The sequence below is a fragment of the Cherax quadricarinatus genome, chromosome 89, assembly GCF_038502225.1.
Source record: "Cherax quadricarinatus isolate ZL_2023a chromosome 89, ASM3850222v1, whole genome shotgun sequence".
In the NCBI taxonomy this organism is placed as follows: domain Eukaryota; kingdom Metazoa; phylum Arthropoda; class Malacostraca; order Decapoda; family Parastacidae; genus Cherax; species Cherax quadricarinatus.
This window is the reverse complement of record NC_091380.1, coordinates 10,896,154-10,911,857: the sequence shown is the minus strand read 5'-3', so window position 1 is coordinate 10,911,857 and position 15,704 is coordinate 10,896,154. Positions and strand designations below refer to the sequence as shown.

Sequence of the window (15,704 nt, the reverse complement as noted above, 5' to 3'; positions counted from 1 at the left end):
ACCCACATGGCCACACACCCACATGGCCACACACCCACATGGCCACACACCCACATGGCCACACACCCACATGGCCACACACCCACACCCACATACCCACACACCCACATACACACACGCCCACATACCCATATACCCACACACCCACACGCCCACCTACCCACACACCCACATACCCACACACCCACCTACCCACATACCCACACACCCACATACCCACATACCCACACACCCACCTACCCACATACCCACACCCACATAGCCACACCCACCTACCCACACACCCACATACTCACATAACCACACACCCAGACGCCCACCTACCCACACACCCACATAACCACACCCACCTACCCACATACCCACACACCCACCTACCCACACACCCACACGCCTACCTAACCACATACCCACACACCCACACCACCACAACCACCTACCCACATACCCACACACCCACCTACCCACATACCCACACACCCACATACACACACACCCACATACCCACCTACCCACACACCCACCTACCCACACACCCACACACCTACATACCCACACACCCACATACCCACACACCCACATAACCCACACACCCACATACCCACCTACCCACACACCCACCTACCCACACACCCACATACCAACATACCCACACACCCACATACCCACAGCCCCACCTACCCACACACCCACATACCCACACACCCACCTACCCACACCCACCTACCCACACGCCCACACACCCACCTACTCACATACCCACACACCCACCTACCCACACATCCACATACCCACACGCCCACATACCCACACACCCACATACCCACCTACCCACACTACCATCATCACCCACATACCCACCTACCCACACCCACATACCCACACACCCACATACCCACACGCCCACCCACCCACACACCCACATACCCAAACCCACACACCCACACCCACCTACCCACATACCCACTCACCCACATACCCACACCCACACACCCACATACCCACATACCCACACACCCACATACCCACACACCCACACGCCCACCTACCCACATACCCACACGCCCACCTACCACATACCCACACACCCACATATCCACACACCCACCTACCCACATAACCACACACCCACATACCCACACACCCACATACACACCCACATACCCACACACCCACATACCCTCATACCCACACACCCACATACCCACACCCACACACCCACATACTCACACCCACATACCCCCACACCCACATACCCATACACATGCATACCCACACACCCACATACCCACACACCCACATACCCACACACCTACATACCCACACACCACATACCCACACACCCACACACCCACATACCCACACACCCACCTACCCATACACCCACATACACACCCACATACCCACACACCCACATACCCACACACCCTCATACCCACATACCCACACACCCACATACCCACATTCCCACACACCCACACCCACAAACCCACACACCCACATACCCACACCCATGTACCCATACACCCACATACCCACACCCACATACCCACAAACCCACATACCCACACACCCACAGTGAAGAGGCGGGGCCAGGAGCTTGGACTCGACCCCTGCAACCTCAACTAGGTGAGTACAAATAGGTGAGTACATACCCACATACCCACACATCCACATACCCACACACCCACATACCCATATACCCACACACCCACATACCCACACACGACATACCCACACACCCACATACCAACACACCTACATACCCACACACCCACATACCCACACACCCATATACCCACACCCACATACCCACACACCCACACCTACACACACCTACATACCCACACACCCACATACCCACACACCCACACACCCACATACCCACATACCCACACACCCACATACCCACACACCCACATACCCACACCCACATACCCACACACCCACATACCCACACCCACACACCCACATACCCACACACCCACATACCCACACACCCACACACCCACATACCCACACACCCAAACACCCACATACCCACACACCCACATACCCACACACCCACACACCCACATACCCACACACCCACACACCCACACACCCACATACCCACACACCCAAACACCCACATACCCACACACCCACATACCCACACACCCACACACCCACATACCCACACACCCACATACCCACATACCCACATACCCACACACCCACACACCCACATACCCACACACCCACTCACCCACATACCCACACACCCACACACCCACATACCCACACACCCACACACACATACCCACACACCCACATACACACCCACATACCCACACACCCACATACCCACACACCCACATACCCTCATACCCACATACCCACACCCACATACCCACACACCCACATACTCACACCCACATACCCCCACACCCTCAATTACTGGGAGCGCTTGAGGTTCCTAAACCTGTATTCCCTGGAACGCAGGAGGGAGAGATACATGATTATATACACCTGGAAAATCCTAGAGGGACTAGTACCGAACTTGCACACGAAAATCACCCACTACGGAAGCAAAAGACTTGGCAGACGATGCACCATCCCCCCAATGAAAAGCAGGGGTGTCACTAGCACGTTAAGAGACCATACAATAAGTGTCAGGGGCCCGAGACTGTTCAACTGCCTCCCAGCACACATAAGGGGGATTACCAACAGACCCCTGGCAGTCTTCAAGCTGGCACTGGACAAGCACCTAAAGTCAGTTCCGGATCAGCCGGGCTGTGGCTCGTATGTTGGTTTGCGTGCAGCCAGCAGCAACAGCCTGGTTGATCAGGCTCTGATCCACCAGGAGGCCTGGTCTCAGACCGGGCCGCGGGGGCGTTGACCCCCGGAACTCTCTCCAGGTAAACTCCAGGTAAACACCCACATACCCACATACCCACATACCCACATACCCACACTATGCTAAACTCAAATATTTCATTAACTCTTAACTATCAAGTTATTATCACAAAGTTATGGTTGTACCATTAACTCTACTGACTTAAATTGATTATCAAATTAACTACAACATAATAAATTAACTGCACCATAATAAATTAACTACAACATAATAAATTAACTGCACCATAATAAATTAACTACAACATAATAAATTAACTGCACCATAATAAATTAACTACAACATAATAAATTAACTGCACCATAATAAATTAACTGCACCATAATAAATTAACTGCACCATAATAAATTAACTGCACCATAATAAATTAACTGCACCATAATAAATTAACTGCACCATAATAAATTAACTGCACCATAATAAATTAACTGCACCATAATAAATTAACTGCACCATAATAAATTAACTGCACCATAATAAATTAACTGCACCATAATAAATTAACTGCACCATAATAAATTAACTGCACCATAATAAATTAACTGCACCATAATAAATTAACTGCACCATAATTAACTGCACCATAATTAACTGCACCATAATAAATTTGACAGGTACATTCCTAAGATTTATACCAAGATATAATCTTAATTTATATAATATAAAGGCAGTAAGACTGACTATATTAAACTATATAATTAATGAAGAATTTTTATTAACTTGACGACTAATATTATTTATTATTTTTTTATTATCACACTGGCCGATTCCCACCAAGGCAGGGTGGCCCGAAAAAGAAAAACTTTCACCATCATTCACTCCATCAGTGTCTTGCCAGAAGGGTGCTTTACACTACAGTTTTTAAACTGCAACATTAACACCCCTCCTTCAGAGTGCAGGCACTGTACTTCCCATCTCCAGGACTCAAGTCCGGCCTGCCGGTTTCCCTGAACCCCTTCATAAATGTTACTTTGCTCACACTCCAACAGCACGTCAAGTATTAAAAACCATTTGTCTCCATTCACTCCTATCAAACACGCTCACGCATGCCTGCTGGAAGTCCAAGCCCCTCGCACACAAAACCTCCTTTACCCCCTCCCTCCAACCTTTCCTAGGCCGACCCCTACCCCGCCTTCCTTCCACTACAGACTGATACACTCTTGAAGTCATTCTGTTTCGCTCCATTCTCTCTACATGTCCGAACCACCTCAACAACCCTTCCTCAGCCCTCTGGACAACAGTTTTGGTAATCCCGCACCTCCTCCTAACTTCCAAACTACGAATTCTCTGCATTATATTCACACCACACATTGCCCTCAGACATGACATCTCCACTGCCTCCAGCCTTCTCCTCGCTGCAACATTCATCACCCACGCTTCACACCCATATAAGAGCGTTGGTAAAACTATACTCTCATACATTCCCCTCTTTGCCTCCATGGACAAAGTTCTTTGTCTCCACAGACTCCTAAGTGCACCACTCACTCTTTTTCCCTCATCAATTCTATGATTCACCTCATCTTTCATAGACCCATCCGCTGACACGTCCACTCCCAAATATCTGAATACGTTCACCTCCTCCATACTCTCTCCCTCCAATCTGATATTCAATCTTTCATCACCTAATCTTTTTGTTATCCTCATAACCTTACTCTTTCCTGTATTCACCTTTAATTTTCTTCTTTTGCACACCCTACCAAATTCATCCACCAATCTCTGCAACTTCTCTTCAGAATCTCCCAAGAGCACAGTGTCATCAGCAAAGAGCAGCTGTGACAACTCCCACTTTGTGTGTGATTCTTTATCTTTTAACTCCACGCCTCTTGCCAAGACCCTCGCATTTACTTCTCTTACAACCCCATCTATAAATATATTAAACAACCACGGTGACATCACACATCCTTGTCTAAGGCCTACTTTTACTGGGAAAAAATTTCCCTCTTTCCTACATACTCTAACTTGAGCCTCACTATCCTCGTAAAAACTCTTCACTGCTTTCAGTAACCTACCTCCTACACCATACACTTGCAACATCTGCCACATTGCCCCCCTATCCACCCTGTCATACGCCTTTTCCAAATCCATAAATGCCACAAAGACCTCTTTAGCCTTATCTAAATACTGTTCACTTATATGTTTCACTGTAAACACCTGGTCCACACACCCCCTACCTTTCCTAAAGCCTCCTTGTTCATCTGCTATCCTATTCTCCGTCTTACTCTTAATTCTTTCAATTATAACTGTACCATACACTTTACCAGGTACACTCAACAGACTTATCCCCCTATAATTTTTGCACTCTCTTTTATCCCCTTTGCCTTTATACAAAGGAACTATGCATGCTCTCTGCCAATCCCTAGGTACCTTACCCTCTTCCATACATTTATTAAATAATTGCACCAACCACTCCAAAACTATATCCCCACCTGCTTTTAACATTTCTATCTTTATCCCATCAATCCCGGCTGCCTTACCCCCTTTCATTTTACCTACTGCCTCACGAACTTCCCCCACACTCACAACTGGCTCTTCCTCACTCCTACAAGATGTTATTCCTCCTTGCCCTATACACGAAATCACAGCTTCCCTATCTTCATCAACATTTAACAATTCCTCAAAATATTCCCTCCATCTTCCCAATACCTCTAACTCTCCATTTAATAACTCTCCTCTCCTATTTTTAACTGACAAATCCATTTGTTCTCTAGGCTTTCTTAACTTGTTAATCTCACTCCAAAACTTTTTCTTATTTTCAACAAAATTTGTTGATAACATCTCACCCACTCTCTCATTTGCTCTCTTTTTACATTGCTTCACCACTCTCTTAACCTCTCTCTTTTTCTCCATATACTCTTCCCTCCTTGCATCACTTCTACTTTGTAAAAACTTCTCATATGCTAACTTTTTCTCCCTTACTACTCTCTTTACATCATCATTCCACCAATCGCTCCTCTTCCCTCCTGCACCCACTTTCCTGTAACCACAAACTTCTGCTGAACACTCTAACACTACATTTTTAAACCTACCCCATACCTCTTCGACCCCATTGCCTATGCTCTCATTAGCCCATCTATCCTCCAATAGCTGTTTATATCTTACCCTAACTGCCTCCTCTTTTAGTTTATAAACCTTCACCTCTCTCTTCCCTGATGCTTCTATTCTCCTTGTATCCCATCTACCTTTTACTCTCAGTGTAGCTACAACTAGAAAGTGATCTGATATATCTGTGGCCCCTCTATAAACATGTACATCCTGAAATCTACTCAACAGTCTTTTATCTACCAATACATAATCCAACAAACTACTGTCATTTCGCCCTACATCATATCGTGTATACTTATTTATCCTCTTTTTCTTAAAATATGTATTACCTATAACTAAACCCCTTTCTATACAAAGTTCAATCAAAGGGCTCCCATTATCATTTACACCTGGCACCCCAAACTTACCTACCACACCCTCTCTAAAAGTTTCTCCTACTTTAGCATTCAGGTCCCCTACCACAATTACTCTCTCACTTGGTTCAAAGGCTCCTATACATTCACTTAACATCTCCCAAAATCTCTCTCTCTCCTCTGCATTCCTCTCTTCTCCAGGTGCATACACGCTTATTATGACCCACTTCTCGCATCCAACCTTTACTTTAATCCACATAATTCTTGAATTTACACATTCATATTCTCTTTTCTCCTTCCATAACTGATCATTTAACATTACTGCTACACCTTCCTTTGCTCTAACTCTCTCAGATACTCCAGATTTAATCCCATTTATTTCCCCCCACTGAAACTCTCCTACCCCCTTCAGCTTTGTTTCGCTTAGAGCCAGGACATCCAACTTCTTTTCATTCATAACATCAGCAATCATCTGTTTCTTGTCATCCGCACTACATCCACGCACATTTAAGCATCCCAGTTTTATAAAGTTTTTCTTCTTCTCTTTTTTAGTAAATGTATACAGGAGAAGGGGTTACTAGCCCATTGCTCCCGGCATTTTAGTCGCCTCATACGACACGCATGGCTTACGGAGGAAAGATTCTTTTCCACTTCCCCATGGACAATAGAAGAAATAAAAAGGAACAAGAGCTATTTAGAAAAAGGAGAAAAACCTAGATGTATGTATATATATATGCATGTGCGTGTCTGTGAAGTGTGACCAAAGTGTAAGTAGGAGAAGCAAGATATCCCTGTTATCTAGCGTGTTTATGAGACAGAAAAAGAAACCAGCAATCCTACCAATATATTTTATTAAATTATGATGTTAATGACATGTTAATGAGTCTCTATAGGCAGGTGCCTTTATACTGGTTAATAATTAGCTACTTTATGTGTTAGAATTAGACATTTTGAGAGGTAAACAAACCTGTCTTCGTCCTCGTAACACCGCCTCTCTTCTTCTATTATTATCGCCATTAATCTGCTAATTATCTCACAGATTTGGACCTTTCCACATACATTATATACAGTGGACCCCCGGTTAACGATATTTTTTCACTCCATAAGTATGTTCAGGTGCCAGTACTGACCGAATTTATTCCCCTAAGGAATATTGTGAAGTAGATTATTCCTTTCAGACCCCCAAACATACACGTACAAACGCACTTACATAAATACACTTACATAATTGGTCGCAATCGGAGGTAATCGTTATGCGGGGGTCCACTGTATTAGGCCTTCCTGTCATGGTAGATTTTTGGTGATAATGTTTGTATAGGCCCCGATGACCCACGATTAATTAACACATTACGCCATAACCAGCTTCCCTCAAGAACATAATGGTGTACCAGTACATCTTAATTATTTCAATAACACTTACAGGTGTCTAATATATTTTTATTATTGAAATATTTTCTTCCAATATTATAACAATTTTGTTTACTTAATCATTTCCTTGCAGTATATAAAGAAATTATAGAAAATATTATGTGGCAGAACACCTTTTAAAAGTCACATTAAAGGTTCACATTTACATAATTTTGTATATTATTATTCCCGTCAATCCTTACACACGGGGCCAGGAGCTATGACTCAACCCCTGCAACCACAACTAGGCGAGTGCAAATTACAGGAAAATTATAAAAACCAAATTTGACAACAATGTATCTACCACATCTGCTGGGAAAATGACAGGATGGATAATGAGAACCTTCAAAACTAGGGATGCCAAACCCATGATGATTCTTTTCAAATCTCTTGTTCTCTCTAAGCTGCCTCCTTCATGGCAGGTGATATTGCTGACCTGGAGAATGTACAGAGAACTTTCACTGCACATATAAGTACCATAAAGCACATAAATTACTGGGAGCAGTTGAAGGCCCTCAACTTGTACTCCTTGGGATGCAGGCGACAAAGATACATGATAATATACACTAGGAATATCCTAGAGAGACTAGTCCCAGATCTGCAAAAGACTAGTGTATATACCAAATGTGTATACTATTCCTCCTGTAGGTGGGAGATAAACCCTGATGGGTATATCTCCTACCTAAAAGAACAATGGTAATTTCTGGAGAATATTCTTAATTTGTTGGTGAGGAAGCGTGAGTACTAGACTGTGGGAGGTTGTGTGTGTTGCAGTGTTGCTGAGGTTATGTGTGTTGCAGTGTTGCTGAGGTTGTGTGTTGCAGTGTTGCTGAGGTTATGTGTGTTGCAGTGTTGCTGAGGTTGTGTTGCAGTGTTGCTGAGGTTATGTGTGTTGCAGTGTTGCTGAGGTTATGAGTGTTGCTGAGGTTGTGTTGCAGTGTTGCTGAGGATGTTGATGTTATTACGTGTGTTGCAGAGTGCTGAGGAGGAAGGTGCTGTGAATGGTGAGGCTGTGTTGGTGTACAACAACCCGGCTTTTATGGCTCTCACAGAGACAACACTACCACCACCACTACCACCCTCCCGACCTTCCACCCCAAGACCCATTACCAGGTAACACACTCTCACACATTATATATACATACATACATATATATATATATATATATATATATATATATATATATATATATATATATATATATATATATATATATATATATATATATATATATATAATTTGTTACAGTAAAGTCTGTTATAAATGCCCTTTACACGACTGTTAATATATAATTGATGACACTTAAGAGGGGTTTATAACAGAGTTGACTGTATCATTTCCACTTACACAGGAGTTACTCAGCAGCGTCAGAGTACAGCAGCAGGAACACTGCTGTACAGCAGCAGGTGTTAGGTAGCACTGCTGCTGTAGCATCGTCAGTAGTGAGGACAGGTATCCCTGGATGGGAGGGTATCCCTGGATGGGATACCTACCTCAGTGGACAGTCACACTCCGAGTTCAACGCTGCCTTGTTTAATCCAGCCTCAGGAGGTGAGCTTTAGATAGACTTGAAACCTCATTAACTAACTAGCCAGTCTTAATGACCCTCGTGTAGTAGATAGACTTGAAACCTCATTAACTAACCAGTCTTAATGACCCTCGTGTAGTAGCTTTTGGTCATCTGACCGAGGCCTTCCACTGGCTAACTTAACCTAACCTAACTTACCTATCCTACGTAACCTAACTTAAGCTAACCTAACTTACCTAACCTAACCTAACTTACCCTAACCTAACCTAACCCAACCTAACTCATCCTAACCTAACTTACCTAACCTAACTTTAATTTAAGTAAAGTTCCTGGATACTTAGAATTCACCCAATTTCAGTACTTTGTGAAGAGAATAGTTGATAGTTGAACACTATCTGCCATGGATAGTTAACCCATAACTTAGGTTAGGTAAGATTGGTCAGGAAACAGGACAAGTGTTTTCTGACACGGGTCTTAGATAATGACCCACAGCTGGGCTTTTGGTCAACTGACTGAGGCCTTCCGCTGGCTTACCGGTTTACCACTTTTAAAATGTGGTTAGTTATAAACATTTAGTTAACTCTGGTTTACTACAGTTATTAGAGTACTGTTTGATGACAGGTTTACCGCCCCTGGTGACTGGTTACCCCAGCAACCAGTCTATCTACCAGCAGTCTCCCCATGTATCGTACGTGTATCCTCCCACCACTACCACCACTGAAGACAACAACCACTACCACTGCTACTATCCCTTCTCCACTCAGAGCTTGGACAGACGCAGGTATGTGACCACTAGTATCACCAGTCATCACCACTGCAATCACTCATTAACCACCACTGCAATCACCACTATTGTGGTTCAGTTGGTGGTGTGTCTACCTCGCACACTGAAAGTCCGGGATCAATCCCGGGCATGGGTAAATAACAGGGTGTTGGTTACCTTATACCTGCTGTCATTGTTCACTTAGCAGTAAATAGGTACCTGGGTGTTAGCACAACATCCGCTAATAGCAATACATATGTGTATATATTTAGGTAATGTATGTAGGCAGGATGTAACAACTACTCTGTGTTTGTTGGTAAGTTTATTCAGGTATACACAAATACAGTTACATAGAATTATCATACATAGAAGTATATGTGTAGAGAACCTGGGATAACACAAAAAAAGTCAGACAGTGACTAATTTCCATTGGTGTTGTGATTGGTTGCCCAGACTACAAATTGCCTGCTCTCTCTCACTCTCTCTCTCTCTCTCTCTCTCTCTCTCTCTCTCTCTCTCTCAGAGCTGTGTCGAGGCAACATCTCCTCCGTCTAGAAGGATGCTGTTCTTCTCATCTCATGTTATTTAGACTGTCTTGGTGGTGTATGTCTCCACTGGCAGCCGTCACACACACCGTAACTCTGTGTAATTCTGCTCACAGATTTATTTGGAGTTAGTGATTACTGAGACTGTGTCATAATACATTCACTGTACTCACCTAGTTGTGGTTGCAGGGGTCGATTCATAGCTCCTGGCCCCGCCTCTTCACTGGTCGCTACTGGATCTCTGGTTCCGAGTTCTAGTCTTGACCTACATTGTTCTGGCATCTAGTGTGCAAATGGGACAAGAGATGAGTGGAGAAATGTTATACTTACAGTTAAGGGGTATTTTGAAGTATATGGGTACAGATCAGTGGTAGTGAGATGGAACAATGGCGAACCTCACCATTATTATTATAATCAAGGGGGAAGCGCTAAACCCAGAGGATTATACAGCGCCTGGGGGGGGATGTGGAAGGCATTCAGGCTTAATTCGGGGAACTGGAGCACAGATCCAATTCCCTAAATCAAGAGCCCATCACCAACATCAAGGAACCTTCCTTGAGGGGGAGAACCTCTCCAGAATGGACACATTTGACAAGCTTAGATGTTTTGGGGTAGTTTCACTGCTGAAGGCCCTGGTTGGCTGTTATTGTTGAGGAGATGATGAACAGTGGCAAATATGAGGTAATTCTGGCAACTCAATTGCTTTCCCACTGAGGACAGTCTTTCCTGATGGAGAAGACATTTATCAGCATCATCTTGTTCCATGCCACCAAAAACATGCTGACAGTCTTCGGGGAGAGTGGAGCAAACTTTCTGAAAGTCTGTCTGAACTCAGTTTCAGTAATAAGGGAGTTTTTTTTTCCCCTTACGGTCCCTTAACCCTTTGACTGTCGCGGCCGTATATATACGTTTTACGAGGTGCCGTGTTTGACGTATATATACTCATAAATTCTAGCGGCTTCAAATCAAGCAGGAGAAAGCTGGTAGGCCCACGTGTGAGAGAATGGGTCTGTGTGGTCAGTGTGCACCATATAAAAAAAATCCTGGAGCACGCAGTGCATAATGAGAAAAAAAAAAACTCCGACCGTTTTTTTTTAATTAAAATGCCGACTTTGTGGTCTATTTTCGTATAGTATTTATGGTTGTATTCTCGTTTTCTTGGTCTCATTTGACAGAATGGAAAACATATTACAGAAATAGAGGTGATTTTGATTGATTTTACTATAAAAAGAACCTAGAAATGGAGCTCAAAGTAGGGGAAATGTTTGATTTTTGCCAATGTTCAAAAGTAAACAAATGATGCCATTGTCCAATAAATGTCCAACTAGCCATTCTAATATGCTGTCATGAATGGGTTGATGTTATTTATACAGTTATTACAGCATTGCAGTAGTCTGCATAATAGTAAGTCTAATATTTTTTGTTTGAATAAAAATTCAAAATAGAAAGCAAGAGTAATATCAGAGGGGCCTGGAGACGTGACTGATGAACAAAGAAAACGTTATTTTAGAGCCAGGAATGTCTGCATTGTTCATTCTGGACCTTATTTTGAAATTGTCATATTTTTTAGTTTTCGTGAAATTGGCCAAATTGCAAATTTCTGACCACATTATTAGGTAGTTGAAATCAGTAAATGGGCAGTTTCTTGTATTCAATCGATAGAACAAATGAAGTTCTAAAGAAATAGCTATGAGTTTGGGCGACTGGAACAATGGAATTAGCCGAAAATAGGGCTCAAAGTGGGCGAAATCGCCGATTTGTAAACAGCGCCGAGGTCGCTAACTTCGCGAGAGCATAATTCCGTCAGTTTTCCATCAAATTTCGTTTTTTTTTGGTGTCATTACAATCGGGAAAAGATTCTCTATCATTTCATAAGAAAAAATATTTTTTTTTTTTTTTAAATTTTGCGACACCAGGAGACACCTCAGGATTGGGGGTTGCGACAGTCAAAGGGTTAGGGTCGTTTTTTGGTCTTCTTGTTCCTTGCTTGACGCTGTTCTGCTCACTGCTGCTTCCAGCAGTACTGATGTTTTGCGAACTGGCTGTCCTGCTGTTCTAGCAAGCTGTTTGATTGCCTCTATGGGTCAGAGGATAGCTTATTTAGGGACTTGTTTTATCAGTCACATTGGTAGATAAGACACATATGCAACATTCAGGCAACTTTATTCCGAAACGTTTCGCCTACACAGTAGGCTTCTTCAGTCGAGTACAGAAAGTAGGCAGGAGCAGTAGAGATGTGAAGACGATGTAATCAGTCCATCACCCTTGAAGTCGTAGATTTGAGGTTGTCAGTCCCTCAGCCTGGAGAAGTTCTATTCCAAAGTCTGGATTACATGGTCTTCACATCTCTACTGCTCCCGCCTACTTTCTATACTCGACTGAAGAAGACTACTGTGTAGGCGAAACGTTTCGAAATAAAGTTGCCTAAATGTTGCCTATGTGTCTTATCTACCAACCTGTCGGTATTGTATACCATTTGATAATCGCTCTGTCAGACACTGGAACACAATGGCATCTTGGTACAGAAGAGAAAACACCTTGGACATTTTTTTCAAGTGAGAATTGTTTGATCTGAGAGGGACGTGACCTCCCAGTGGCTACATTCTCACTACTACTACTCTACACCTCTCCTTCCGACAGTATTTAAGTCTCAACACTGTCGCTTGATCTTCAGTTAGTTCCAGACTTTGGAACAGAACTTCTCCAGGCTGAGGGACTGACAACCTCAAATCTACGACTTCAAGGGTGATAGACTGATTACATCGTCTTCGCATCTCTACTGCTCCTGCCTACTTTCTGTACTCGACTGAAGAAGCCTACTGTGTAGGCGAAACGTTTCAGAATAAAGTTGCCTAAATGTTGCCTGTGTCTTATCTACCAACCTGTTGGTATTGTACACCATTTGATAATTATCAGTCACATTCTAAGTCGAGTCTAACCAAGCGCACACACACACATGACGTAGTGGAAGCAGGCACCATACACAGTTTTAAGAAGAGGTATGATAAAGCTCATAGAGCAGGGAGAGAGTTGACCTAGTAGCGACCAGTGAAGAGGGACCAGCAGCTATGAATCGACCCCTGCAACCACAATTAGGTGAGCACAATTAAGTACATTGTACTTTCGAGTACATTCATTACAATAACGTACCAGATAGTACAGTTTAGCAGTGTTTAGTGTACAGTATCTTACCTAAGGTTTTGATAGTTAATAAACCCAGCATATAAACCTGCTAAATCTTTCTGAATAATTAATTATACATAATATTCAACCTAGACACATTTTTCTTATTAAAGTTATTAATTTTGACATAATTATTGGTATTTATCCAACTGTGAGTCCTAAGTGCTACTGAGAAGTCCCATATAAAGCAAGGTAACTGGACTAGAATAACTGTTACTAGACCAGTAACAGGCTAGATGCTAGAGGGGAAACCAATAAACTGACTTTCTAGTATTCTCTGGAGGTATCTAGGATAATATGTATTATGTAATACCAGTAATGTGATAATGTTGACAGGTATGGAGTTAAGGGCCATGGATGTAGCTGGGAGGACAGAGTGAGTCAACAAGCGGGGGTCCTAGCCACGTCTGGCTTCACTAGACCGACGGTACTAGTGAACCCGGGATTCTCTAGACCGGGTGTACTAGTGAACCCGGGAGTACTAATGAATCCGAGCTTCACCAGACCGGCAGTGCTAGTGAACCCAGGCTTCACCAGGACACGGTCACTGTCCACCCCTGTCTTCAATAGACATATATATGACAGTCGCAGTTCACTGGGCGCCGACAGTGATGACTTCAGCCAGTACCGTGACGTGGCTCTCTGAACCTACAAGTACTTACCTCAGGTGCTTGATGGGGAAGTACACGGACACGGACACACACAAAATACCAGGAAACTTACCCCATTATAAACCTTTAATAAATCATATATTATACAATTTTGGGTGGAAAATTCAGTGGAATGAAGAGACCTGAACCATCAGTGTAGAATTATCAATTATTAGCCCTAATTTACTGAACCAAAGAGTAACTATCTGCATCTATATAATTATTGTTTGTTAAGGTGAGGAACAGGAAGAGCTCTACTTCCTTGGATCAATATACACTTGCTAAAATATATATATGTCGTGCCGAATAGGCAGAACTTGCGATCTTGGCTTAAATAGCAACGCTCATCTTGCCATATAGGACAAGTGAAAATTTGTGTATGCAATAATTTCACCAAAATCATTCTGAATCTAACGAAAAAAATATATTTCCCTGTGTTTGTTTAGTATTAAATTATTGTAAACAAATCTAAAATATATTTAGTTGGGTTAAGCTAAAATAAATTGTTCTTGTTATAATAAGGTTAGGTAAGTTTTCTAAGATTCTTTTGGTGCAAAATTATAAATTTTTACATTAACATTAATGAAAAAAAATATATCTTTAAATGTATAAGAGAAACTTTTAGAAAGGACTTAATTTTAAATGAGTTCTTGCTAATTGACCAGTTTTACCTATTCGGCACCACGACCAACTTGTTGAAAAAAATATATATATATATATATATATATATATATATATATATATATATATATATATATATATATATATATATATATATATATATATATATTGATAATTATCAGTCATAAAAGTTATATATAAAATTTTCTTTTATGTTTAATTGTCACAAATTATCTTATTCCAAAATATCTTATTCTTAATCATTTTATTTCTGATTATCACAAATTATCTTATTATTATCACAAATTATCTTATTCTTAATTATGACAAATTATCTTGTTCTTAATAATCACAAATTATCTTATTCTTAATTATCACAAATTTTCTTATTCTTAATAATCACAAATTATCTTATTCTTAATTATCACAAATTTTCTTATTCTTAATTATCACAAATTATCTTATTCTTAATTATCACAAATTTTCTTATTCTTAATAATCACAAATTATCTTATTCTTAATTATCACAAATTTTCTTATTCTTAATTATCACAAATTATCTTACTGTTATCACAAATTATCTTCCTAATTATCACAAATTATCTTATTCTTAATTATGACAAATTATTTACTTAATAATCACAAATTATCTTAATCTTAATCATGACAAATTATCTTACAGTAATAGTGAAAGATTATATTTAATTAATGA

At 41.8% G+C, this 15,704-nt stretch overlaps 1 protein-coding gene across 2 annotated transcripts in view; it reads left to right on the top strand.

Moving 5' to 3' along the window:
- Rcd6 (Reduction in Cnn dots 6) overlaps positions 1–15,055 on the top strand; it is a 136,196-nt gene extending 121,141 nt beyond the window's left edge. For both annotated transcript variants that reach the window (XM_070104183.1, XM_070104182.1), the window contains 4 exons: positions 8,678–8,814; positions 9,054–9,253; positions 9,852–10,011; positions 14,058–15,055. In XM_070104183.1, the coding sequence (XP_069960284.1) occupies positions 8,678–8,814; positions 9,054–9,253; positions 9,852–10,011; positions 14,058–14,367 (807 nt within the window). In that variant the 3' untranslated portion in view covers positions 14,368–15,055. The remainder of the gene's footprint in view (positions 1–8,677; positions 8,815–9,053; positions 9,254–9,851; positions 10,012–14,057) is intronic.
- The last annotated feature ends 649 nt before the right edge of the window (positions 15,056–15,704 follow it).